The 26,572-nt window shown below is 47.8% G+C and overlaps 1 protein-coding gene across 2 annotated transcripts in view; it reads right to left on the minus strand.

Annotated features, from left to right (window-relative positions):
- Positions 1 to 26,572, minus strand: part of LOC126536905 (cell adhesion molecule Dscam1-like) — a 292,232-nt gene that overhangs the window by 58,009 nt on the left and 207,651 nt on the right. For both annotated transcript variants that reach the window (XM_055073599.2, XM_050183952.3), the window contains exons 5-7: positions 3,702 to 3,986; positions 1,968 to 2,237; positions 1,193 to 1,489 (exon numbers count right to left, since the gene is read on the minus strand). In XM_055073599.2, the coding sequence (XP_054929574.1) occupies positions 1,193 to 1,489; positions 1,968 to 2,237; positions 3,702 to 3,986 (852 nt within the window). The remainder of the gene's footprint in view (positions 1 to 1,192; positions 1,490 to 1,967; positions 2,238 to 3,701; positions 3,987 to 26,572) is intronic.

Below are 26,572 nucleotides of genomic sequence, written 5' to 3' on the forward strand. Positions count from 1 at the left end.
CTTCGCGGCAGTGGTCGTTGCGGCAGCTACCGGCACCAAGACAACGGCAGCGAGCGTGCGGTGCACGAACGCCACAGACGCCGAGGAGGTTGCCATCGCTCTGGTGATCACCGAGGCCGAGTGTCGCACCGTGCTCAGCGACTCGAGGAACGCCGTGCGCAACTTTGCCATGGGGCGAATATGCGCGCCGGCCGTCGCCATCATCGGCAAGCTCCAACTTCAAGACCGCGGCAGCACCATCCGTATCAAGTGGTTCCCAGCGCACGCCGGTGAGTGTGCATCCTCACCGAACCACAACGAGACGGCCCATTCGGCGGCGCGAGCGCTTACCTTCCGCGCCCCCGAGAGTGACCGTTACGTGTGGTGGTTTGATACCAAGGACAGATTGATCAGTTATGCCGAAGTAACCAAGTGTTACCGCTTAGCTCGACGGACAATGCCGCCTCCCCACCTGGCACTCACTCGGGAGGAGGCCGTAATCCTAAGGCAAATACAGACCGCGTCACTCCTCGCCCCCGCAATGCTGCACTTGCTTCACCCAGAGCTCTATCCGAGTGGGCTGTGCGGTGTTTGTGCAGCGGGTCCGGCCGACCAATGGCACATTGTGTGAGACTGTGCCAGGTTCACGACGGCAGCTACCTCCAGTACTTACCCGCCCGAACTTCAAGGTGCACTGCAGTCTGCAGACAAGGGCACACAACTATGGGCCGTCCAGCAGGCCCGGGGTGCGCTCGAAAAGCACAAGCCTCATGACCCACTACAAACGGGCCCAAATGGCGTAGTGCAGAGTAGGGTATAACTCCGAGTCGACGCTTGGCCAGCGTCACGACGCGTTAGACCGTCGGTTGCCGGCACTTTATTGAAGTTATTCCTATCCTATCCTAAAGTTTGGCTAAAGTTACGTGGGACGCCCTGTACACTCTGCAGATGCTGTTTCTCACTTGTCGCACGTATTCATGAGTTCATCTCTGCTTCCACCATGCTCTTCGTTCGAGGGACCCACGTACTGAGTCCATGAGTCAACATTAGCGTTCGAGCGCGTACACTCATGCAGTACATCACTTCAGATTTGAAACCGGAACATTGTCGTGCTTTTCGGAGCTAGCTTCAGCTAAGTGTCACGTAGCAGCAACGTTAAGTCACCTGTTCAACGGTCACGCAAAGGACCCCGTGCCGCCTGCAGCGCACTCACCGGGCACGTTGATCCTGGCGGCGTGGTGTAGCGTGCCGACGCCGTTGTTGGCGGTGCAGCGGTACTCGCCACCGTCCTCGACCTGGACGAGTGAGAAGTTGAGGTAGCTGACCACGACGCCGTACTGCGTGACGTAGTCGCCGAAGCGCACGCGATGCGTTTCCGGCACGGGCGCGTCATCCAGAGACCACGTGATCTGCGGCAGCGGGTTCCCGGACGCCGAACACTTGAGCGAAAGCCTCGTGCCCGCCTGCACCGTCTCACCGCCGAATGTCTCCTGGAACTGGGGCAGGTCCTCTGCGAGAGATTTAGGTCGTTCACCCTTTGCGAGAACTTATTTCACGAATCCGTAACGGGTCTAGGCGAATTTATACGCAACATATATATATTAGCTACGGACATCTTCAAACTGCCTAAAGTCTGTCCACAGACAGTGTATAGAGAAGTCTATACAAAGTGGTGTAGTGCATAGGCTGTCCTTTAAAATTGTGACAGTGAAGTTTGACGATTTATGGTCTACGCAGTCAACAGGCCATTCAGAGACGGCCCATAAACCAAGAATAGCTATAGGTCCATAGAAAGGCACTTTTCCGAGGAAATGCAAATATACCGTCCACTGTAAGAACCAAAGTGCGAAGGAGCTTCCGAAATGACTATGCTCCAACCGGCCACAGACAGCAAATGTCCCGTCGATCAGCACGCACAGATAATAATAGCCTGCGTATAGCAAAAGGATCTAAATGCCTATTCACGCACTGAGCGCGCTCAGTCTTACCTGCAAGCGCCAGCTCGAAGCTTGCTTGCACTGAGTCCACGTCGTTGTGCACGAAGCACTGGTACATGCCCCTGTCCTCCTTGTGCACCGAGCGAATGTCCAGGGCGTCTGCCGAGAGCAGCGCGACCCTCTCGCTGAGCGCCAGAGTTCGCTGGTTGAAACGCCACGTGATGCCCGCCACGGGATGTCCGGATACCGAGCACCGGATGGTGATCGGCTGTCCCACGCGCACCTGCTGCCGCGCCGGCTGGATATGCGCACCCAGGGGCTCTGCGCAGGCAGTTGGGTTGCAGGCGCATACAGTACAGTATGCACCACCACGAAAGGCTGCGCTTGATCTCTGTTAAAAATTGTGACTTCGGCTGACATGTGAGCTCGAATGTAACTATCCGTTACTGCAACATAGTCCGAATGATGAAGAATTTCACTCGTGCAACTTTTTTTATTTCAGCGCAGGAACGAAAGAAATTGTCGACGTTGAACGCAAATCTGGCGTTCCCCTTTCGTTTTGGCGCACCGTGCGCATAGGGCAGAGACGTGAACGACGCAGCGCCGTTTAACTAGTTCAACTTTATTCGGACGCGTTCCTGGCTAAATATACAAAAACTGAAACGATATAAGCCCAATGGGGCAATGAATCAGCTGAAAAGAAAGGAAGCACACGTGTCTAAATGCTTACCAGCAGTTATACCACGGAAATATGCAAGCTGCGTTGCGGCGCAGTGTACACACGATTTTACTTGTGATACATGTTACAAGACACAAATCGCGCAAAACTAGTCAGCCCAGCGATATATGCTAGTTGCGAAGTCACGGCGCGTTATCGCACGCGGTCAGTTCACTTCGGGAGAATGAGGCTCAGGGATTGGTTTCAGAGCGATATCTTTTTGTATATTGGTTGGTGAACGGAAGGCGGGGAGGGGGGGGGGAAGAGAGAAGAACGCTTTCGGAAATATATGATATACCATAAGTCACTTGCAAACTGCAGAATGACAAGTAGAAAAAGGCATGAAAGCCAGTTCATTGCGGAATGACAGCAGGGAAGAAAACAAACAAACAAACAAACAAACAAACAAACAAACAAACAAACAAACAAACAAACAAACAAACAAACAAACAAACAGACAGACAGACAGACAGACAGACAGACAGACAGACAGACAGACAGACAAGCAAACAAACAAACGAATGAACAAACAAACAAACAAACAAACAAACAAACAAACAGACAGACAGACAGACAGACAGACAGACAGACAGACAGACAGACAGACAGACAGACAGACAGACAGACAGACAGACAGACAGACAGACAGACAAACAAACAAACAAACAAACAAACAAACAGACAGACAGACAGACAGACAGACAGACAGACAGACAGACAGACAGACAGACAGACAGACAGACAGACAGACAGACAAACAAACAAACAAACAAACAAACAAACAAACAAACAAACGAATGAACGAACGAACGAACAAACGAGCTGGCATCATACGCCCATGTCAGGCAGACAACAGCCATGCACTGTAAATGAAGAAGGGGGTGTCAGTTAACACGCCGACTGTTTGAGAGGTTTTCAGCAAACAGCTCGTCCAAAGAAGACAGCCAAGGAAACGGTTGTGGCCGTGACCGGCAAAACATGCATAAATATAATAATAGTAAAAAAAATAAATATTAGAAAAGATATGGTGATAGAATTGGTGTCAAACGACGGCGCCGCCAACGTACCCGTAACGACGAGCTCGGCGGTGGTCCGATCCTCGCCTGCGCTGTTGTTGGCCACGCAGGTGTATTTCCCGGCGTCGCCGACTACCGCCTTTCGTATGAAAAGGACACCGTCGACGAGTGAGGTTCGCTGGTCGAGGAACACGAGGCCGCCGTCCTCGCGGTACCAGCGATACTGTGGTGGCGGTGATCCGTGGGCCACGCACGGAAGCGACACCGCGTCTCCGACAGAGGCTGTGATCTTCTGCCGGGAGTGGATTATCCGCGGCGGCACACCGGTGTGCGTTTCTGTGCATAGTTCGTAAAAAGGGGTGTCGTGAGAGAGGTAGAGAAAGATTGCAAAAGAAATAAGACTCATTGAACCCTTTTCATAATTGTAAAACAAGCTTTGCCACGATGCAGCGCACAAAGGTGATGGCGTTGCAGCAATTATTACATTCAGCGCATGTGAACACAGTTTGCTTCTCTTATAACGTGGAATATGTAGCCGTGATTTTCGTGATGAAACCGTCCGTGAAATAGCGGGGTGAGACAGACTGACAGACAGACAGATGACTAGCTAGCTAGCTAGCTAGATAGATAGATAGATAGATAGATAGATAGATAGATAGATAGATAGATAGATAGATAGATAGATAGATAGATAGATAGATAGATAGATAGATACTTTTGTTCTGATGCTTTGTCCGTATCATCTTTCAATATACATCCGGTGATAACATAATAAAAAGCCTCATCATGTGCAAATAACACTTCATTTTCATTTGAACAATAGAGACTTTTAGCTTGTCCGCTATTCCGGCAAACGGGGTGGTTTGGGCGGATTGCCGAATGGGCGGGGGCGTAAACGTGAGCGACCGGAGCGGTGCAGCCGCCTGGTGGCGTAGAGCTCAAACAAACACAGTGCTAAATTACAGTAACCTGCTATATTCTGCTTCGTTGCTAGTGCAAATTTATGGTAGCAACGTAATTGTGAACACGATTACGCCGCTGCGAAAATTTACACCAGCAGCTAAGCAGAATATAGGAATTAGCTCTGTGTTTGTGTGGTTCAGCTTTGCACCACCAGCTCGTGCCACCAATCTGGCCGCTCGCGTTTCTGCCCGCGCTTGCTGGAACACCGGACGCACTAAATTTTTTATGACTGACAATGCTGGACCAAGAGAACGAGAGAGAGAGAGCGATGAAGAGGAAAGGCAGGGAGGTTAACGAGATATTAGTCTTCAGTTTGCTACCCTACACTGGGGTTGGGAGATAGGGAATTAGAAAGAAGACAGAGAGGAAAGGGTTAAAAAATGCACACACAGAGACACACACACGAAGGGCGTTCCAGTTAGAGACGTTCACAAAGGCCGGTGGATCGCAAGAAGCGCAGTAGCGATTGCACAGCCTTCCTCTGTGATGTTAGGTCCTGTCGATGGTGTGGAATTCCTTCATCCAATAGTGGTCGGTCGTCCAGCTGGTTGAGTTCGTGGCGAAGGGATTCCCTCTGTGGACTGTACTGCGGGCAGTCGCACAAAATATTGGCTGGACCAAGAGCAAACGAAGATGTTTAAGTGAAGGCTACGTGAAGATGCAAGATGATAACTAGAGGAAACAATTTCTTTCTTCATCGCTAGTCGAGAGAAAGTCACCGGAGTTAGCAAGTGCTATCCCGCGCTTGTCGTGCTATTATTGCCATTCCCAAGCCTGTACCATAGTTCTCATCACAGGATGTACCCAAGAGCATATAGAGTTTAGCGGGCACAACAAACAGCTGTGGGTTTTGGCAAGCTCGACAGCTTCTAGTGGGGTGTCTGTAAACGCAAATGGACCACATGAAAGATAAACAGTTCAATACTCGACGGACAAGTTTGTCAAGGGCCGAGTAAATGCGGACCCCAGCATTTCGTTTAAGTTATGTGCATCGTGAAGGCTTTGTCTAAGAAGAGAAATACCTGCGTAGGTGCGCTTTCAGAACTAGTGTTTCGACGTGAGTAATAACGTCCTCCAAACCTTCCGAAACTTATGGTGGGTTTCCCAAGAAAAATAAACCATGAAAGAACTTCTTTGTTCGCTGGCATGAAAGCCAGGCTCTATTTTTAGCTAGCAAGAACTAACGAAGCCCAAGAAATAATACCTGCACGCACGTAGGCGCTGTAATTAACGACTGAATTCACCTACACCTTTACGCTTTTTCCCTTTCACTCTCAACGTGTTCTCCTCATTTCTCTCTCTCTCTTATTGAGCTCTGTCTCCGACGTCGTCCCCGCGCACACAATTACCCATTTGAGAATTCCAGTTGCGTTTCACTTCGAAGCTTAGTGCGAGACAGAAGAAGACGAAGCTCTGATTGAGCCTCGTTTTCTTCTTCTTATATTTTTCTTCTTACAACAATTAAATTTCATGCTCATAAATTTATATTGTTCAACAGGAGTATAAGGTATAAAAATAAAAACAACAACGACAGAAAGGCCGCGTGTTTTTGTAACCTAAGCAGAGTGAAGTAGGCTCTATTACATTCTCTCACTGGAGCGCGCATACACTGGATTAGAGTAAGGCCTCTTATAAGTTTTGCAAGATCATCAACACAATGTCTGCTGAGAAACGGTACATTACACATTTTATTTTTTTAAATACACCATATTTCATTAGGCTCCCTCGCGCGTAGATAGGACGAGTACACGAGACAAAAGCACATCATCAAAAAAAAAAAAAAAAGAGAGAAAAGCTCTGCGCCGTTCAAGAATACGGCGTGCAGTCTTATTAGATCTGAGCACAGTCTTAGTCTTTCCTACGTTAGACTACAATTTACCTGCTCCCCGTGTGTCACTGAAGCGAAACTAAGATGTCTGTCGAAGATAATCTTTTATCTAGAACCACCATGTTCCAAGGCTTGCATGAAGTATTGTGTTTCTTTTTGACAAAATGGGAGGGAGGGGGGTGTATTAAATCTGTTTCTTTTTTCGAGTAATGCTAAAGATAATTCGCCATATCTGCTGTTATTCCAAGTTTAAAACTGGTTTAGTTGGTTGTTTTTTTCCTTACTTGAACACTTTGAGGGTTTGGCAGGTAAGCGAAACAAGAACTCGTAAGGTAATGTCATCTTCGTTAGCGTTGTCAAATACAGCCTTTAGGCCGTCGAGAGCTGTGTTGTCCTCGATACTCCTGACAATTTTAAACTTATTATCATTGTATGCTTTCACCGAGAGACGTGTTTCTTTATTCTATTGTTTCAATAACGCAAACCTTTCATTCGCTGTATTATGTACGGCAGCGAACGTTTTAATGCAGGTTTCGACATTGTGCGCATCCAGCAACGAGATTTTTGGAAATATAAAAAGTAAAACGTAAGAAGCCTCTCATCAGCGTAGTGCTCTTCTTGTGCGATAAATAGTCCTGGCTTGCGCACGTGCGTATTTAGGTACAAATTTGACACGCGCGTTTGTACTTATATGTCACCGTACCGCCGTTTTCAAAAGCAACTGTCATCTCTTGGCACCAATAGCTTTATGAATGGCTATCGTGACAAACTGGGAAAGAGTGTCATGGTAACCACAATTCAGGTGTGACTTCGGGCTGACAGAGGGAATACGTCTGTTGGGCAGCTTGTCGCAGCTTGCCTCTGTTTTTACTGAATTGTAGTTGCATTCTTCGCACAGCCACTTGCCTGGAATTCTTGCATGTCCCAATTTATGTAAATGTGTTCAATGAAGTGCTATGTTATTGGGTATACATTTAAGTTTTTTTTGTCTCCTTCGTTAGAAGTGGTCAAGCTTATCAAAAGTAATGCAACCATGTTTATTGCTATGCGTTTTCTGTTCCTCCATTTTAATACAAGAGTGGTCAAGTTATAAATTCTGTGGTATGCTTCAATTGCGGCACGAGTTGCTCTTGCATTCTGTTTTTTTTTTGAAACCACCTCTACACACCTCTTATTTATCCTTGTTTTTTTTTCTTGTTTTTATTTTTTAGCGTTGTTTCCCCGTAACATGTATCATAAGGGCAGCAAGATTATTAAACAGTCCATCATCATCATCATCAGCATCGTCGTCGTCGTCATCCTCATTATTATTATTATTATTATTATTATTATTATTATTATTGTTATTATTATTATTATTATTATTATTCAAAAATATACAAGAACCACAAAGAAAAAGAAAACACTGCTAGCCATTACCTCCTAAAAAGGACACATCGTCCACCCGCTTGAAGAGCAGAGAAAGAAAGAGAAAGAGAACGAGGTAAAGAAAGAAAAATAAGAGTAGAAGGAAGAACACGACACACAATCACGCGCAGAGTATGAACATTAAGCCTAATCATGCGGTTGACGCACGTTCTGCAGAATGCACACGAAGGAGTGTCCTGTAGAGCGTGCTTTTGTGTTAGGCAGCGTTGTTATGCAAAAAAGCATATCATAAACACAGCGTGAGAATTGGGTTGTTTTAATGTGAAAGTCTCTTCTAGAAGACACATAGAAATTTTACCAAGGTTTACAAGACGCCTATGTTCACGAAGGCAGTACATGCAAAATATGAAAAGCAGACTGGAGCGCGAGGAGCTAGTATTTGTTAGAGGAGACGTTTATAACAGAAAACAGAAATAGCGCAGTATGATTGATTGATTGATTGATTGATTGATTGATTGATTGATTGATTGATTGATTGATGTGGGTATCAAACCAAGAGCTAGAAAAATCTACAGATACTACTAAGTTATAACACACGCAAGAACACACTAGGTAGACGTGTTCCGAGCGCAGAAATGTTGAAGCAATATTTTACACCGAGTTATGATGCATGTGCTCTGTTCGGAGAACCAAATAACCAGTTCATCTACATAGTGCAGGTTAATCGCCGTTAAGCGTGCAGGATAGTCTATGAGTTCGTCGGCTTAAACCACGCTTTCCATGGTTCGACGGTGGGATGGCACGAAGCTTCGGCGCGGCCACGTCGCCAGCGTTTCTTCGTTGCTCAAGTCCAGCACAACCTACTGACTCCTCGCAATTTCAGCCTGACACGAATGTGTTCTATTTATAACATAGGCTTTATTTAACGGTTGATGTGGCAAGCTTTTGGATCAATGCAGCAGAGACGTCTTTTTCTTTACACGGATATTCATGAACAACGAGGCGCTATTTCAGTAAAAACAGACATAGGAATCTTAGTGACCTTCGTGTTCTATTCTCCATGAAAACCTTTTGCTACAACGGGTAGCTATAGGCAATGATTTCTTCTATTTTCTCGCACGCCTACTTATGGAGTACGTCATGTCAAAGTGACATATCTAGGTATCTAGCGGATTACTAGCTAGAGAAAGCTAGCAACAATAAAATAACGCGCACTTTCTGCACCATGGAAGAGAAAGGAAAAAGACGGTTTCCACCATAAATATAAATTGGCGCTAAGCATGATGTGCCACTTTTACATTCACAGTGTTCATTGCCATTCTTGTCACTGATGGAATACTTACCCGTCGGCACTAGCTTTTTTATAGCTACGCCTCGAGGGACGACGGTTTATTTTCTTCGTTTTCACCGTTATAATTTTCTTTTGGGAACTGTTGTTTGTAGCGATGATTAATCGCCGTCCCATAGACGCTCCGCACCGTCGGGATACGGCGCACTTAACGCTCTGAAACCAGCTGGGAGAAACGTGAGTAGCAGCAGTGGCACATCCCAACACGTAGTCACACTAATGATCTGGCCAACGGGAACTAGAAGTTGTGGGTATAAGTTCCGACTAGACTAGTGGTTCAGTTTGTTGTCCATAGCTTTGTTACCCGATTGCCAGTGATGAACTTTGGTGAACGTTGTCCACAGTGGGGAAGTAGGCTAAGCTGTGAAAAATCAACGATATTTTATTACTCTTTCAAGAGCGTGCAATACATGACCACACCCATCAGGATTTCATGTAGAAATAATCAATTAAAGCAGAGGCTAGTGGTCCAAATTATTGTCAGAAAACTCTCTTTGTGTTTATTTCTTTAGGTGGAATGTAAGAGATTAATTCTAAGCGGAGCAAATTAAGGAAAAGTGCATCTTTAAATTGTAACCCACACCGTGCCATCGATAGTGTTCTTGTGACGTCACGAATTTTGGCATAGTCTTTTGCGTAGTTCCGGTTGTTTTTTCGTGCACGAAGAAATGGAAGAAGTTGCTAGGTTGCGCGTGCCGTACATTAAAGCGTGGTGCTTTATTATTTTTTTATTAAGACGTTTATCTGTCCTCGGCTATACGTCGCCAAAGCTTTCGATGTCACAAGTATCTTGCATGGCGCGAGAGCTTCAACGTGGCATCGTGACCCGTTTTGGCACACGAAGTCTGGGCTTACGGCAAGTGTAACCTGTCGCATATGGAAGCATATTTGTGATTCAGAAATCTAGCTGTAATTTCTCTCTAACTGCGTAATTTAGGTACTTATCAAGGCCACGCAACATGCCATCCCCACTATTACGCGGAAGTAGCCGACGTAATGTTAATTACCTCGTCTCGCTGTTTCACTCTGAAAATCTGGCTCGTCTTTAGCTCGCTGCAATTAAGTTGCAGGGCGCAGTCACCGTCGCCGCCTTTAATGAAATATAGCCTTTGCCGTCGGCACACGCTGACAGCTCGCGAGGTGTTTGTCGATTAACTTTCCGGCGTAAATCCACGAGAAGGGAAACCTTTTATTTAACAGGTCAGACAAAAATTAGCCAGTTCCGCAGGGAAGTGTATTATTGAAAGTGAGAGAAAGGTATAGGCTTGCGCTGAAAGGCATCTCGGGACGCTCGTGCGTTGAGGAGAGCTGCCAGCAGCGTTGCAGGCGTCATATCTCGATGGTGAACGGGATGAGGCCGGAGGTAAACCGTCAGAGTTTGTCGGAAAGAGATCAACTCGACATTTAGTGCCCGTTCCCCTCAGACCAGTCTATGCACTACGCGGCGTGGTATTGGCTCAGCGGGAATGTCGACGTGAACGATCGTGAAAACAGTGGAAGCCAGGAAGCTGTCCTGGCTCCGGCAGAGCGGATTGAGCGGAGCGTGACGCCACTTCTCCACTTGGCTTCCACTGCGGTGCCAAACCGACTGCGCCTCTCTGCAGACTTGACCGTCTGATCGCGGGCCGTGCGGGCGTGTCGATACCGTGGCAACGCGACGTAGGCGAAGCCGCCAACGGAAACGTTGGCACTGACGGCGTGAACTCGTCTGTATAATTGTTATCGCAATAAGACATTAAGACGCTGAATCTTTCACGTGCCCTCTTGGTTCAATCTAAAGTACCTCACCCAGAATACGTTGCTCATCAGAAAGCGTGCCGAACTCTTTTGAATATCAGGCATTGATGAATCGGTTTCACAGTGAAGTTCTAGCGCTGGAACGGCTCGTGATTGCCTGGCGGTTTCACCAAAGGTTTGTAGGTTTGCGTGATGTGCCCGTATACATGAACGCCGACGAATCGGAGACAGCTGCTACGTGTAAGGAGCGTTGGGAACTCGGCTGCTCATTGCAAGAAGCCATCTCTGCATGCCGCAGCGCTGCAGGGTTTAGTTACGAAGGAAGAAATCGAAAGAAAGGTGCAGGGTTGTCGAACCTTCAAGAGAGATTTTTATTAGCGCTCAAGCTGTCATCGCAGCCTGAATATCGAACGATAAGCCTGCAGATTTGTCCTTGATTAATAAATAAATGCGCAGGGTGTTCTACATATTTCGCGAGCATTCTTCCTTTAAAGTAGAAGTGTTGAGATTATGTAGAACTGAGTATTGAGGTGATGTTTCCTATAGGAGTCAACAATCCTTTACAAAGCGGATCGTAATTAATGTGGAGACGTAATCTTTATTTAGGCTCTCGTTACAGCTCAGGTCAGGCGCTCGAATCTGTAAACCAGTGCCTATTAGTCAGTCGCTTGCCTAGCGCGCCTAGCCGAAATATTTGCTCGGCAAAAATTGCGCTAACGTCAGTTATATTAACTTAAATGCTAGTTACGTGTTCACGCTGTTGTCACGCCTAGCTATAAAACACTATGGCTCGACTGCTTGGCGAAAGCTTCAGAAGGGTGAGTAAATGCGCACGTGTGCCGCCTTTCTAATTGAGCAGACACAGATAAGCCGGGAGATAACGTCAATAACGGGCAAAGTCCTTTATTTCTTTTGACATTCAATGAACATTAAAGCACGCTAATACTCGCTGAGACATCGAGTCTTTAAAATATCTAGTGCGGAACATAGATGTGCTTCCGTTTTCCGCTTTTCGAGCACCGGAAACGACTGCCCCCTGTCTGTGGCTTCGGGTAGTTCGTCACGTGAAACTTTCAATAAGAAAAAGAAGTGAGCGAAGAACAAGGATAAAGAAGCCTTTGCGTCTTTGCCAGTCGAGCGTCTTAACGATTGCTCCTATGGCTCCAGGTTTTTTCTTTTTTGCTTTCCACTTTGACCGCTGCTCTTGGGACGACATCCTAGAATTGAGTCTTTCCTGCGTCTTGTAGGGCTGTCTACAAAATTCCGAGTTGTTCCACTTTGAAGCAGCGGTTTTCTTTACTACTAAGATTGATCATGAAACAAGAAGATGCGAACGAAAACGAAGATCCTCGTTATGGTGGTAGCGTTGTGCTCTTTAGTGAAGATAGATCGCCCACTGATGGACGATCGCTGTCGCGCGGCACTGCATTAGCCGCCCCCAAAACAACTGGTTGTGTATTGCGCATGGCAAATTGATGCTGTGAAATATTGCCCGTGTACGCCCATGGAATGTTGTTTGCCTCGGGAGACGACGGTCGCGCAAAGTGGTGGAATGGAACTTACGTTTGTTGGTAGCAAGAAAAAAACAACAACCGCAGAAACATGTGAAGCATTGCTGATAGTACGGATTTAAGTCCCCCTGAGTATTCTGTTCCCTCGAACTGCTTTCTTCTTGAGCTTCGAATGTGTCCTCTGTATCAGTCATTGTACTGTAAGACTTGTTTTTGTTGTTTACTTCTGCTACGTATTTAAAGCGATTCGTTATCAGGTTAGTAGCAGGCAAGCTTCTTTGGATGAAAAAGTACGATGTATCTGTTTAGCCTTCGAAGAAACAGTAGCATACCCAAAGATATTGCGTTTCCAAAAGAGAGCTAATTTGATCAGGTGATTCTCACAGTAGGCTACAGCGTTAAAGTGCTTGCCAGTCGTATTTTCCGTAAATGAAGTGTAGAATTAAATTACTGGTATTTCTTGCGTAAAATCAGCGCGTTGGTGTCATGGAAAAAACTACTATGCATTCAAAGCCAGTCTGAACAATTCGACATTTCGCACGTTTTCGTGCTTACGGTTAACCAAACTTTTTTTTTTCTTAAATGGCGCCCTTGTTAAAGGATGAGGTAAAGTTTCAGCCTAAATGCAGTTTTGATCCTCCTATATTTTGCTTACGGTCAGTATGTAGTCAGCAAGTACCTAGTCATTCATGAAATTTCACCCGCTCATTGCATTGCATTACGCCATTGGAATTCGCAGAATTTCACTTTTCGCTCTCGATTGTATTCATTGGACCCTGAATTGCGATTCATCGTGCCATCAGGACTTTCCCACCGTGAAACAACTTTAGTTAGCCGCCTGTAGTTTGGCGTCGCATTCGAAAACGCTTATTCATTCCTCACAAGAATGGCCAACAGCGCCACATTCCATTCTTTGCAGATTTTATAAAATTATGGAGCGCATTCCATGCCACTGCACAGACCTCCTACTCTCAACGACATGTTCTGCATACTAGCCTTAGCCGATTAGACGACGGACTCGTTCTCGGAAGTAAATATCCCGGGACCGTGGCCGGAAAACTCTAGTATGCACACGGCCACCAAAGCGCTAATGCATGTCTTGACGGCAACTAGGCTAGACGAGCTCTTGTGACTATACGTGAGTGAATATTCAGCTGAGGGTGTGCGCACTCGGACTATCATACTTCCTTCTTATTTTTATTCTCATTTATCCTTCCTCGCGTGTAGGGTAGCCGACCGGCTGCGACCATGCTTAACCTTCCTGCCTTTCCCTTTCTCACACAGTGCAGACTTTCATAAAACGACATCGAACCTGCTCTAACCTCTTGAGGTCACCCGTTTCTGCGCATTGCCGCACCATTAAGATAAAGTAACAGTTGCTCACGTTGCACGATTTGTGCATCCTTCACAAGCTGGAGTGAAACTTGAAACTTTCAGCCGAGCAGGCGCGCCAGCAATTCATCAAAATACGACGTGTATCAGAAACATGAACAGTACAGCGGAAACGTTGCTTCCCCTGGAACAGAAAACAAAAGAGAAATATAAGGTCGTGCTAAGTTTTCCTATTCGCGGACAAAGACACACGGCTACCGTATTCGCGCGTTAACGCTACTTCCCTCGAGCGCATGTACTGCAAAGGTAGAAAACCAAAGGTCACGAAGAAACAGCCTGGCTTTCGCTACTGCCACACCAAAAGGGATGCAAACTTGCAAGTGCGTTAGGCATTCTTCTTTCTTGCAACTCTTTTTTTTTTCGAACACTAGCGAAACATATCTTGGTCACGCAATGTAAGGACTTCGCGTCGTACCACGCGAAAATATGATCGCCATCTAGAGAGACGCCGCCAGACACGTCTAACACCGATCTGACCTGCAGCACGAAAGGGACGTTGCGAACACGCTATCGAAGCACGCGATGCGCCACATTTGCCGGTCGCCGCTCACATCGCATGCTGTACAGCAGATGCGCGCTACAGGAAGCCCGCGGCGTAAAAGTTTGTACAAGCACTGATGTGTTGCAAAACGTTCGTACTCTGTACTTGAGACGTGAGGAGGGAATGCGATACGTTCAAGGAACGCAGGTCTCCCACTTGTATCCCCGTTAGGTTCCACTCGTCCGGGTGGTGCAAACCCGTCTTGGCTTGTACGAGCGTACAACTCAGATGGAGACGACGGGTTTTGTACTGCGTTTTCTCATTAGGTAAGGGCCATTCGCTGAGCGAAGTTGCCGTGTGCCTCTTTGCTTCAATTAAATATTAATAAGGTCGCGCAGTTTGGATGAGGCTCAAATGTCCTTTCCCCCTTTCTCTCTCCCCCGTGTTCTTCAGACGCGATGAGAATTTACGAGAGTCGTTAACCACGCTTCTAGCAGAGAGTTGGATCTGCCGGCTTTGGGGCGAGGTGACCCACTCAGTGACGGCCGCCCGCACTTTGGAAGTCAAGCCACGCCTCCTTTGTTAGGAAGAGGATGGGGAGAGTTTGTGTCCGTGTGCGTGTGTGTGCGTGCGTGTGCGTGTGCGCGCGCGTGTGTGTGTATAGAGGGGGGGGGGCGCAGGAAATAGACGCAGAATGTGGAGATGAGAAAAGGGAGACCGGGTGCGGCAGGCGAAAGTTAAGGCATGGGTTCCCAGTACGAGGAGGGGGAGAGTAGGTGGCGCTGCAGAAAGCTAGCAGCGTCTTTAGCCGTTTCGAGTGAGCTACTTAAGCGATACCGCTCTGAAAAGGAAACTGTGAAGCCCTGAATGCAAATGAGGGGGACGCCATCGCCAGTGCACTTCACGAAATGACATTTTGCGTGAGTTGCTTAATCTTTCTCACGTCTATGCTTTTGCTTTTCTTTCCTTTTAAGATAGTGTGCTGGCAAAAAAAAAGGAAAACACCAACTTCATAGGAGGCGGTATGTGTGATGTAAGGTTTACTGCATATGGCACCCCCCATCTTTCTTTCTCCCCAGTCTTCCTCGGTCAGCTTTGATTTTCTTTGAAGGCGTGTATAACACCGTATTTCGCTCAGTGTATAACACCGTATTTCGCTTACACGGTGTTCCATTTCTGCCTCCAAATGCCCTATTCATGCCGTTGCCACAGCAAAGTAGGTCCTAATGAATGCAATCGTGAGCTCAAAGCAGATGGTCTCCTCCAACCTTGTAGCGAGGATAAAAATAGAGTATAACCCTGCGAGTTTCAATGCATTAACACTATGCGGGTGAAAATAGCTCTATAGGAGCACTTACCTTGTTATCTTATTTATCATGTGTTAGCTGCTACCCAATCAAATGCGTATATACAGAGAGAGCTGTTTATTATGACAAAAAAAAAAAGTTAATGCGCAGCATGTGGAAAGGTGCTGCTGTTTGCCGGCTGCGACGAAGCCAGATGTTTCCTGCCATCACATCACTCTTTCCATTTCCTAACGCTAATATGCAAAAACGCACGACTTCCGCGCTCATTTTGTTACATCAATTTTGATCGCTTCCACTCAATGTTTTTTGTTTCAAGAACCATAACCAGTTGGGAGGCATTTTGAAGATTTTTTAACAGACCTGAAATTTTGCATAAATACTAGAGCATCAGCACGTTAGAGAACTGCTAGCTAGAGCTTCAAAGCAGCAACTGTAAGCTCACTGGCTAACGCTTGTCTTTTATGTTTTACGTGATACGCTACTGAGCAGCCTACGGCTCGCTGAAACGCTGAAGCGCAATTAGCACGAAGTGCCCAAGCAATGTGTTTTAGAAAATTATATGTAAGTGGTCGCTCAGAAAATTGCAAGAGGTGTAGCGAGAACATATCTTAAAGGTGTGCCGTGGTCGTTATAATCTATCATAAAACCATTAAGGGCTTATAATTGGCAATTACCAGCCGGTAAAAACAGAAAGAAAAACAGAAAGCTTTTCTTCCCTGTTGCTACACAGCAGTGAAACGAACTTACAAATAAACTTGTTAATGAGTGTGGCTTAGACAAAATTCATAAAAACTAGTGAATAATTATTTTTGGCCCCAACCAGCATCACCGAGCCATCATCTGTGCACTTTAAACGTAAGATTTATAAGGAAGCTGTCTTTATGTTGTTATGCGATGTTTGCTAAAAATGATTTCTCTGTTCATGTTTATTCACGCTCTCTTCTTTGCAATTAAGGATTAGTGACTGATCACGAGGGCGATGATGAAGATGGTGATATCCAGCCTGCCGCAACACCGCTGACTCAGAGTCCGGGTGAACTAATGACTCTCGAGTCTGTGTGATTCATTCGAGTATGAGTATATTAGTCTAAATGACACAAGTGGCCTTGAATCCAGTTGAGTTTGTGATTCTGTGGCACTGAATAAGCCAGAGACCGCGATTTCATAAGTCCGAGTGAGTCCGTGGATCCGTGAATATGAGTGATCCCGAGTGATTCTGAGGCTGCGAGCCCAAATAACCCGAGCTGAGTGAGATTGGCAATCTTGAGCCAACGTGTGTGCCTAACGTTTACAAAAACGGTGAGTGAGTCTTTCACAACTTTTACTGTCTATCTAACGATTAACTATTATTCTGGCGAGCGGTATCAGAAGTGCGGCTTGCTGCGTCCCAGTGGTATTTGGTAGTCCAAGATACACAGTGCTCACAATCTACTGCCTTGAGGCCTTGCGCTCTCTTGGGTCTCCGCATCGCTGCCCCACCCTTCTGGTGAGTGACATTTGCTCCAGATTCTTCATGCGTAGCCAGCAGCCCTTTTCTCCCTGTTTATCCTATTTCGAGAACGGCGGAGGAGGTTTCGTTTCCGAAGTCCCAGCACGCTTGAGCGAAACTCTCCGACGAACTCTTCGCTTTGGGAGTCAACGAAGCTTGTCGGCTCGATTTTAAGCTTACATCCCGCGCTGCTATTCCCGGCCGCTGCCTTTCAATCTTGCTTTCTTTCTCCGGCTCTCTCCCTCTCTCTCGGCCTAAATCATTTTCTGCTCCCCGTCTACGTGTTTCATTCGTTGTGCTCGGCCTACGCCCGGCGCGAGATCGGAGAGACGTCGGCTGACTGCGTGCAGGCGGCGGCGCGCGCACGCCACGTATCGCGTTTTAATTACAGCCATTTCTCGCTCGCGAACTCTCGCCGGCGTTCACGGTTCAATCGCGGCGCGGCTCTCCCTGACACTCGGGGCAGCACAGACTGGCGGGCGGCGGCACCTCTGTGCGACGTCGCTGCCGGCTTCGAATCTAATTTGACGAGAAGGCACAGATGGGCCAAACTGCCGTCCCGAATACTGAACAAGGGGCGGAAGGGAGCGTTGTATGGAGGAGGCAGGCGGGAAGAGTCGAATAGGCCTCACCTAAGCGCGTATGCTGCTCTCACCCTTTCTCTTCCAAACGAGACATCGTGCGCTCTTTGTGTAGTGTACAGAACGGCGCTTTCGCGCACTTAGAATTGCACGTCTCCCTTTCCCCCAGCTGCATCTTTCCTCCCGGCTCTTCGCCTCATCACCTCGCGCACCCAAAGCAACTGTTGGTTGTACAGAACGCTGTTTCGCGCTTAGATTTGTTTCCCTCCTCCCTCTTAACCCACAATCTCCTGGCGGCCCCTTCCTCCAACCTCGCCTGCACGTGCGGCTTTTCCGTCGTACAAGCCGTCATGCGGGTGCAGCCGACGCGCGAGAGTGAGAGCAACCGATGGGGGCGAGGGCGGTCAACCCCGTGCGAGCGCGCGCCAGTGACCAGCTTCCATTTAATTGTCGCGCGTGCGCGCGCAGTTGAAAGGTCGTCGGCCCAAGTTTTCTCCCTCCGGCATTGCTCTCGCGCCATGCGCGGAATTTAATAGGGTGTCGACGGAAAGCTAGAATTCTCTCCCGTTCTGGATTATCGCGGCGGCCGTGCGGTACGCGCGCCGGGCGAGACAAGTTTTTCGGGCGAGCGACGCAGTGACTGCGACGTGGCGGGGTTTGGCGCGGGAGCGCGTGCCTGTCGGGTCCTCAGAGGAGGACGGGGGCGCGAGGAAGCGAGCTACCGGCGCAGTGCGAAACATGTGACAGCGAGCGGAGCGTTCATAAGCTGCGCCGGCTGCCGCGGCCGACTGGGAGTCGCGACGCGCGCGGGGAATGCGACGACCGTGCACTGACGGCGTCGGCGCCTGGCTTGGCGCTAGAAATCCTCGGAAGCCTCGCGATGATGCGTTCGCCGCTGCTCGCGTCAGCAGACCGTGACGACACGTGCGGGAGAGCTAACAATTTTTGTTTTGTTTTGCGCGAGTCGTTATATGCGGTAGACGCCACAGGCCTTTACGCGCTCCGCGAGTAACTAAGTGCGTACAGATGGTTTAGTTAATAAAAGGCACGCGTGCGCGCGTGCGACGGGGGCCTCACTGCGTAATTACTGGCGTTGACTGTGACAGAGATTTCCCAAGCGTTTAAGTGGCAATGAAAGCGACCACGTCTGGGATAAAATTTTAATTACTCAAACTGAATGTGTATGATGCGCAAGCAGCTTAAACCGCTAAGTATCAATACGTGGCGCGTGTTTTATCTTGTTCTTCGTCGCCTTTATTATTATGCTCACGCGAGTGGCGCCTTTTGAACGCAACACGTGCGTATCCATTCATCTCAACTTTGAAGTGTTGTTTACTTTATAAAGTCGTGTAGTGTTTGACAACGTATAGGAATATAAGAGCCGGCTGGCTTCTGACGCCTGGGAGACGTGATTAAACTCGCACGTGAAGTGAGGCCCGCAAGAAACGCCAACGATGAGCGGAAGCGTTGCGCCGCGTTATTATCGAGTAAAGATGGATTGATTAAGTTTGAGCTCTCGCTAAACTCGACCGGCCAACGGCATCAACTAAGGAATAATAGAGGTATCACTTCTCCTTCGAAGCAATTTCCTGACGAGCGCACCCCATCGTCATTAATTTGCGGCATATAAGGTCAAAACTTCGTGCGCTCCTTTCTCTCTCTCTCTCTCTCTTTACCAGCGCACGCGATCAGCGGCAGCTCAGCGGAACGTGCGGTTGATGACTCGGCAAGCCAAACTAAGGAAAGCTAATCAGGTTTGCGTAATTCGATATCGCGCAAACACACTCACAGCGCTACACGTAAGCGAGCCAAACAACGGGCAACAAAGCTGCCGCAGGACGCAAACTAGAGAAACAGGGGCTTGCGACCTCATTCGTTGCAGAAACCGCGGCTTTAAGAACGACGGCCCCATTCCCCCCATCTTCTTTATTCTCTCTTCCTACATCCGGCCGGGTTTTATCAATTAGGACCTCACAGCCGCACGTGGGGAAAGCTGCCCGCGTTCCGTTAAGAAGCGCCAGAAGGGCATCATCCGAAGCCCGGCTTTCTTCGGCCGCCCCATTTCTCTTAAGCTGCTCTTTTACCTGCTTTCTTTTTAACTTCCCTGCGGGCCTTCCTAATAGTGGTAACGCGATGATAACTATCCGGGTCGTAAGTCGCAGACGCTTTTCTTGGCCGGGGACTTCCTGTTCTTAACGCGTTTCGCCCCTCAAACTTCATTCTTTCTCGTCCGATGTCTCCGCCTGCTCGCAGGCCACCACCAGAGTGCGTTAGCTCCGCGCTCATTTCCGCGACAACAACCGCACGGCGACGGAGGAGAGTAAGGAATAAGGGAACAAAGAGGGCGAGGGGATCGAGAAGGAGAGAAAGAGATCAAGAGAGATTTTCGGGGGAAGAGGAAGTGAAAATAAAAGGTGTGCCTTTCCTTGATGCGGTGCCCGGGTTGCCGTGATGTATGGGGAACGCTGATGGTTGGAGCCCATGGCGTGTGCGTGCGTGAGTGAGCGCAAGCGCGCGGCGCGCGCGCACGTGTGTTTATTTGCACCCGCGGCGTCCACCTAATGGCGCCGGTCTTTAGTGAACGCGAGGGAAACACTCCCACATACATAGAAAGAGTGGCGGCGGAGAAGCCACCGCAACGGGGTGAATATTCTTCTTCTTTTTTTTTTTACATTACGAAACTCGCGAGGACGGGAGAAAGAAGGGGCTGAAGGATGTCGCGCACCTCTTGTGTAACGCTTAGGGGGCACTGTGAATAATGTCGCGTCCCGCCTGCAGGCGGCGACCTCCCGCGTCAAGAACATGCCTCCCACATCCGCCTTGTCATTGCTTCGCCCCCGCTCCCTCGCCGCCCCTTTCACGGTTCTCGGCTTTCCTTCGTCGTTACGAAGAGAGCGACGACGTCTCCCGGCCGGCGTGCGAGCGCTGCGTGAAAGTGTGACGACGCGCCCTTGGCAGTGGCGACGCGGAACAGGCTGTTAAAAAGTTTGCCCGTCTAATTAAACGCGCTCGTGGGTTCCACTTTCTCGGTCGAGGGTAATGGGGAAGAGGGGCGACGAGGAGCTGCTATATGTTGAAAATTTTCACGCGCATGAGGCTGTTTTATGGTGGGGCTGAGCCAGAGGAACGATTTAACATTTCTCACGCGCAGGGAAAAAAGAAAAGGAAAACGTGTTGTTTTTGCGCTGAGCTCGAGACGCAAGATAGTACGTATGTACCTGGTGTACTTTTATGGAATCTGCTCACGTGCGTTTCGGCATTGCGAATTAAGCTTAGCTTGAGTATTCGCCTGATGCAGCACCCAAAATATGGGAGTCTTGTTTCAATATTGAACTGGGGCCTTGTTACTGAACTTGCTGAGGAGATATCAGTGGTTTAGTTGGTTGAGCATTATTGTACTGAAAGAAGCGCACTTGTGCACACACGGACTAACTTATGGACGTGTTTGTCTGCTTTTGGGTTCGTCCATGTTCCTTCATGTACGCCGCTTTTAGAAGAATAATGGTTACTCACCACTTAATTGCCTGTACGTCTACGCGGTTCTTTAACGTAACGTAAAGGCACTAATGCATACTGCACATTGTACATAACAACGCGAAAACAAGCCGCACAGTGAACACGACAGACACGAGCGTTCTCTGTGTGGTGTCTGATTTCGCGCCGTTGAAGAGAATGTACATAGTAAACAGCACCAACTTGCTCAGCAAGAAGTTTTTTCGATACTAACGCGTACTTATGACTGCAGATTTATCCGGAAACGACAGCACTAGTGGCCTCGTGATCTACCACAGTGCATATAGAACGTTCTTGCGTTGCATTAGCTGATTTTTTGTTCCAGTGTGAGGAAGGATGCAAAAGGCACAGCTGGGATGATTGTATCGCCGCCGGTAGCGCCTACGCATGCAGCTGAGTGGAATGGAGTCGTCCATTGTATAAAGAGGTCTGCGCACTTTCGTTGGACCGAGCCTCACCAGATACTGCGGCAAGTGCTTCTGTTCACGCCCACATCTTCTGGTATCCCAGCATACGCATATGTTGCTGCGTTTACGCTATGTTATTAACTAGAACACTCCATTGAAGGAGCTGGGGCCACGTGCACATTGAGACACATAGTGAGACAAAGTGAAGCAAAGAAATGTCTGGAGGTCAAGAAAGCGCTTCGTTTGTTACTTCACTTTATTTCATCCCACTTGACTCTATTGATGTGTTAATTAACATTCGATGCATGTAGTTTTTACACGCAGTTAACAAGATAAATAGACATAGGCTATAAATACTGCACTGGAGAACCCTGAGAAAATCTTCTTTAGGTAGTCTGTAAAAACTCTGTGCATACCTTTCTGTAAATTCTACAGATTGTCTATAAACATCTTTTGGGCATACAGTTTTACACTTTTTGTAAACTAATGTACGTAGACTTTGTGCTGAAATCTGCTCTGAAGTCTAGCATCCACAATACGCCAGAAGAAATGGCCTTGCTGACGACTTTTGTGTACCCATGGTATGCTAGCCTTTATATATCCAGAAAGACGACTATACGAGAGGGAAAAGTAGTTCACAAGCTGTGTCTGAATTGATACTTAGAAAGGAAGTGCAACAAGGCGATTCCCAGAGCTAAGAGAAACAAAAGCGGGGAACAGCCGTTAGGTTTGCGCAAGCGCAACAAACTAATCCACAAATACACACACGCACGCACAGACGTATATATTTATGAAACTGTTGAGAAAAGAACCATGTTCCTGTATTCAAAACAAGAAATTTCGTCATAAACAGCGCGACTCGTTCTCGGCACCTATACGCATGTACCAGTGGTCCGGGCGTAAGGCCACCGTATTTGCCATATGAAACTCTACGGCATTTGCGAGCTGGTACAAGCTGCAGTTAGCGGCGCCGTAACTAAGGAACTCCAGACAGCGGAGGTCCGTTTTAAGCAATCCCAGGACCGTTTTCTTTCAGCCACCCTTCTCCCCAGGATCCAAGTTGAACCGTTAACCTCCACGCATACAACTTCGGCAGCAAAACGAAACGACGGGAAATGACAGCGGGAGGAAAGACCCTATAGGGAGAACGAAGGAGGTGATTTTGAAACCCCGACCGACTTTTTTATGATCCCGTGTCCACCGCTCCTCCGAAAGGGCGACGTGAGGCCGTTCGGAGGAGAAGAACGTCTCGCTGCTTCCAAGGCGCGAGATGGTCCGATTCCTTCGCTCGGTCGTCACTGGCTCGCTTTTTAGAGCACCGTAAAAAGGCCCCCTCCCCCCGAGGGTCATTCGAGACGTCGTGCGGGAACCCCGGAGACAAGCCCCCTTTAAGGCGTCACGTGCCACCCATCAAGCCCTTAATCTAAGGCAGGTCTCACTCCGCAAGTTTCGTTGCCCCCTTCCCTATCTTCAGCGGCCGTCGTCGCCGTCTTGCTATACAGGGTACATAACAGTGGCTTACGGAGCTCAGGGCGCGCATACGACGAAAGTGTCGCGTTCGAAGCTCATTAAGAAACTTTAGCGCCGCGGCAGAGATAGAAAACCAAGACGGAACGAAACTTCGGCGAGATAAATGCGGGGTTTTGGATCAATTTATGCGTATACACTCCGTGCGCGAGGTGTTGGGGGGTGGTGAAAGGTCCATGAACGTTGATGGCGTTTTGGTCCGGTCAAATTTACGCATAAGCGGCTCGAGGTGGGCGTTGATGTTGCCGTACATGCTGCTCGAGAAAGACGGTTTCTTTTGTATGCCGTCGGTTAACGTACGATGTTGAACCTGAAATTTCGTTTCTCTTTTTTTTTTTTTTTGCCGCTCGCGTGCATTCTTGTGAGATGTGAAGTCTGTTTGAACGCGGAGATATCTGTGGGTACATCTTCTTTATATACTGGAAGAAAGACTACAAGGAGAAACGGCAAGAACAAGAGGTATGCAGTGTTCCGTGGGAAACGACTAATGCCAAGTTTCTGCTTGCGCCGTGCTTCGATTTTGCGAGCAGACCAAATCCCATGCGCAGTCGTTAAAGCTCGCGCGTTCTAGAATGCCACCTTGCAGAAACCCATAGGCTGAGCGTCTATTGTAAACAGCTTTCCTGCTTTGTTGACACGACATTGCAAGAGATGTCCGAGGGCTGATGCAGCGCCGGCTACCTTTGTCTCGTGATTGATTAAATTATCCACGCGCACATTTATACACATGTACTCTTATACGTTTAATTTTGTCAGGAGACGAGTGTTTTTACAATGACTATCCACCCGATGACAGCACAACTATATAGCAACCAGAGCAGCGGTTGTAATAAATTGCTGATACATTGCGAACTAAAAACTTACAAAAAATATTGTTCTTCTGTCAAAACATGAACTTATCACAGTTGAGACGTACTGAGGCCACTAGCGTAGACGCACACCTGAACACTGAAAGGCGCAGACGCGAGAAACGCTACTATTGGTGACAACTTGTGAAGCGTTAACCACAGTGTTAAACGTTTCTTGTGGTGAACGATTTCGTTGGAGTTATCTGCTGGCATTGGACCTGGTGTAAATGTGCTGGTACTGACATAATAATCACCAAGCTACATATGCACTTTACGTTCAACAGCATATCAGTTAATGCGATTAGAAGCGCTCAAGAACGTTGTATGACGGTTTTCACGCTTTTGTGAAAAAGCTAGATCACTCACGAAGCTCATATTCTTGAGGCATGGGAGGAATGTTAGGGGCGGTATGCAGGCAAATCTTGAAGCGTGTGTGTAAATTACGACGCAGATTAGAATTGCCAAGTCCTCGCTTTCACTCCATTAGAGGCGTTATATCAAATGTCTACAAAATGTCTCCGCACCCTTGGAAGGACCAAAAGCGGCAGAAACTACGTTTACAGAAAATAGAGGCCACTTTATGGATTGCGTGTACTGAAAAAAAAAAGAAAAAAAGAAGGATGAGGCCAGTACATAGCCCTGTGTACTTGTTTTTCTCGCACTACTTCTTTTTCCAGCTCACTTAGAATCAACCCGCCCAGACAAATGTCTTGCTTAATGTACTGAAAATTTTAAGTGTGTAGGTTAATTATGTGATTTGAAATGAATTCTCGAATACTCCTTCCAAGTTTCATGCGTTATACAAGGTGCACACACACACACACACACACACACACACACACACACACACACACACACACACACACACACACACACACACACACACACACACACACACACACACACACACACACACACACACACACACACACACACACACACACACACACACACACACACACACACACACACACACACACACACACACACACACACACACACACACACACACACACACACACACACACACACACACACACACACACACACACACACACACACACACACACACACACACACACACACACACACACACACACACACACACACACACACACACACACACACGCACACACACACACACACACACACACACACGCACACACACACACGCACACACGCGCGCACACACACACACACACACACACACACACACACACACACACACACACACACACACACACACACACACACACGCACGCACACACACACACAACAGCCTTTGTAGAAAATTACTTGTTCAAGCGTTCTAGAGTGTCACACTGCTTTTATCTGCTATGTTTCCTTCAGTTTTAAAACAACTGTGTGACACCCAGCTCAAATATGGTGAAAAGGGAAGAAATGGTAAGCGCAATGTTTGGCAAAGTTTTCGCGTTTCTGGCCGAATTAAAAGCGTTGCAAACCATTACTGAACCCGGAATTTATCCCGGAACATTACTGAACATAATTTATCCCGCTGCCTTGGGAGAACTATGAAAGGAACCAAGATAAAATTTAGGCGAAAAAGGGGTGGTTCGAAATCATCTCAGTTAGGGTTCTGGCGATGTAAACTGTTAGCGGATGAATTATCGCCTCTGCAAAAATTCCTTAACAAGTGCTCGAAGGCATTATGTACGGGTAAGGTCAAACGGAGCCTGTCATATACGGGCAATGTTTTAAAAATTTCTGGGATTTTACGTGTCAGAACCACAATACCATTCTGAGGCAAGCCGTATTGAGATATTCCGGATTAATTTTTGACCACCTGGGGTTCCTTAACGTATACCCGAATCTAAGTACAGGAGCGTCTTTGCATTTCGCCACCATCGAAACACTTGACTCGGGCTTTACAGCTCAACGCCATAGCCAGGACCGCGGCAAGTGAGCAACGTTTTAAAGCACGAGATTTTATTACAGGCAACTGAGATTCTTATTGCAGCTGCTCGATAGAATCAGGCTCGCAGGGAATCGGGCTGGGATTCTGAAAGGTCGCACAAGTCTGATATGTCCTTCTTTGATGAGAAAAGTCGTGCAACGGATGAAAGTTTCTAATGCGTTATAGTTGATCACAGCGCCACATGATGTCGCTCACAGTGTGGCCGTTTTTCGGCAGGTTCGATGGCTTATAATGCGAGCCGTGGATCCTAAGGGCCGATAAAAAGCGCCTAAGAAAGATATGAATACCGAGCTTGGCGGCATCGGCCACCACCCCGTTTCACAAGAGATGTTCATAATACCCGTCTATCCCATCTCCATTCCTCCATAACCGGATTAGTCCTCAGACATTCCTGTTTGTCTACACCGTCACTTCTCCGCTATGCTGAAACACTCCATTGAAGCGTATCACTCCCAAGAGTAGCACTCAAGCAAGAGATCCTTAGACCAATTCCACACGCTATTGTTTTTCTTGGCCCGAAAAAGAAATGGAAGGGGGGGGGGGGGGCGTATGCAATTCGTTTCCTAACGTCGACGAGCGAAGGAAAGCGAACTCGAGTAATTACGGAGCGCGAGCGAATGGGAGAAACTCGCGTAACAGGTGGCCAGGTTGCCTCGAGCCACCGCGGTGGCGCCGAACGACGCCTA

The sequence above is a fragment of the Dermacentor andersoni genome, chromosome 4 (genome assembly GCF_023375885.2).
Source record: "Dermacentor andersoni chromosome 4, qqDerAnde1_hic_scaffold, whole genome shotgun sequence".
NCBI classification, from domain to species: Eukaryota; Metazoa; Arthropoda; class Arachnida; order Ixodida; family Ixodidae; genus Dermacentor; species Dermacentor andersoni.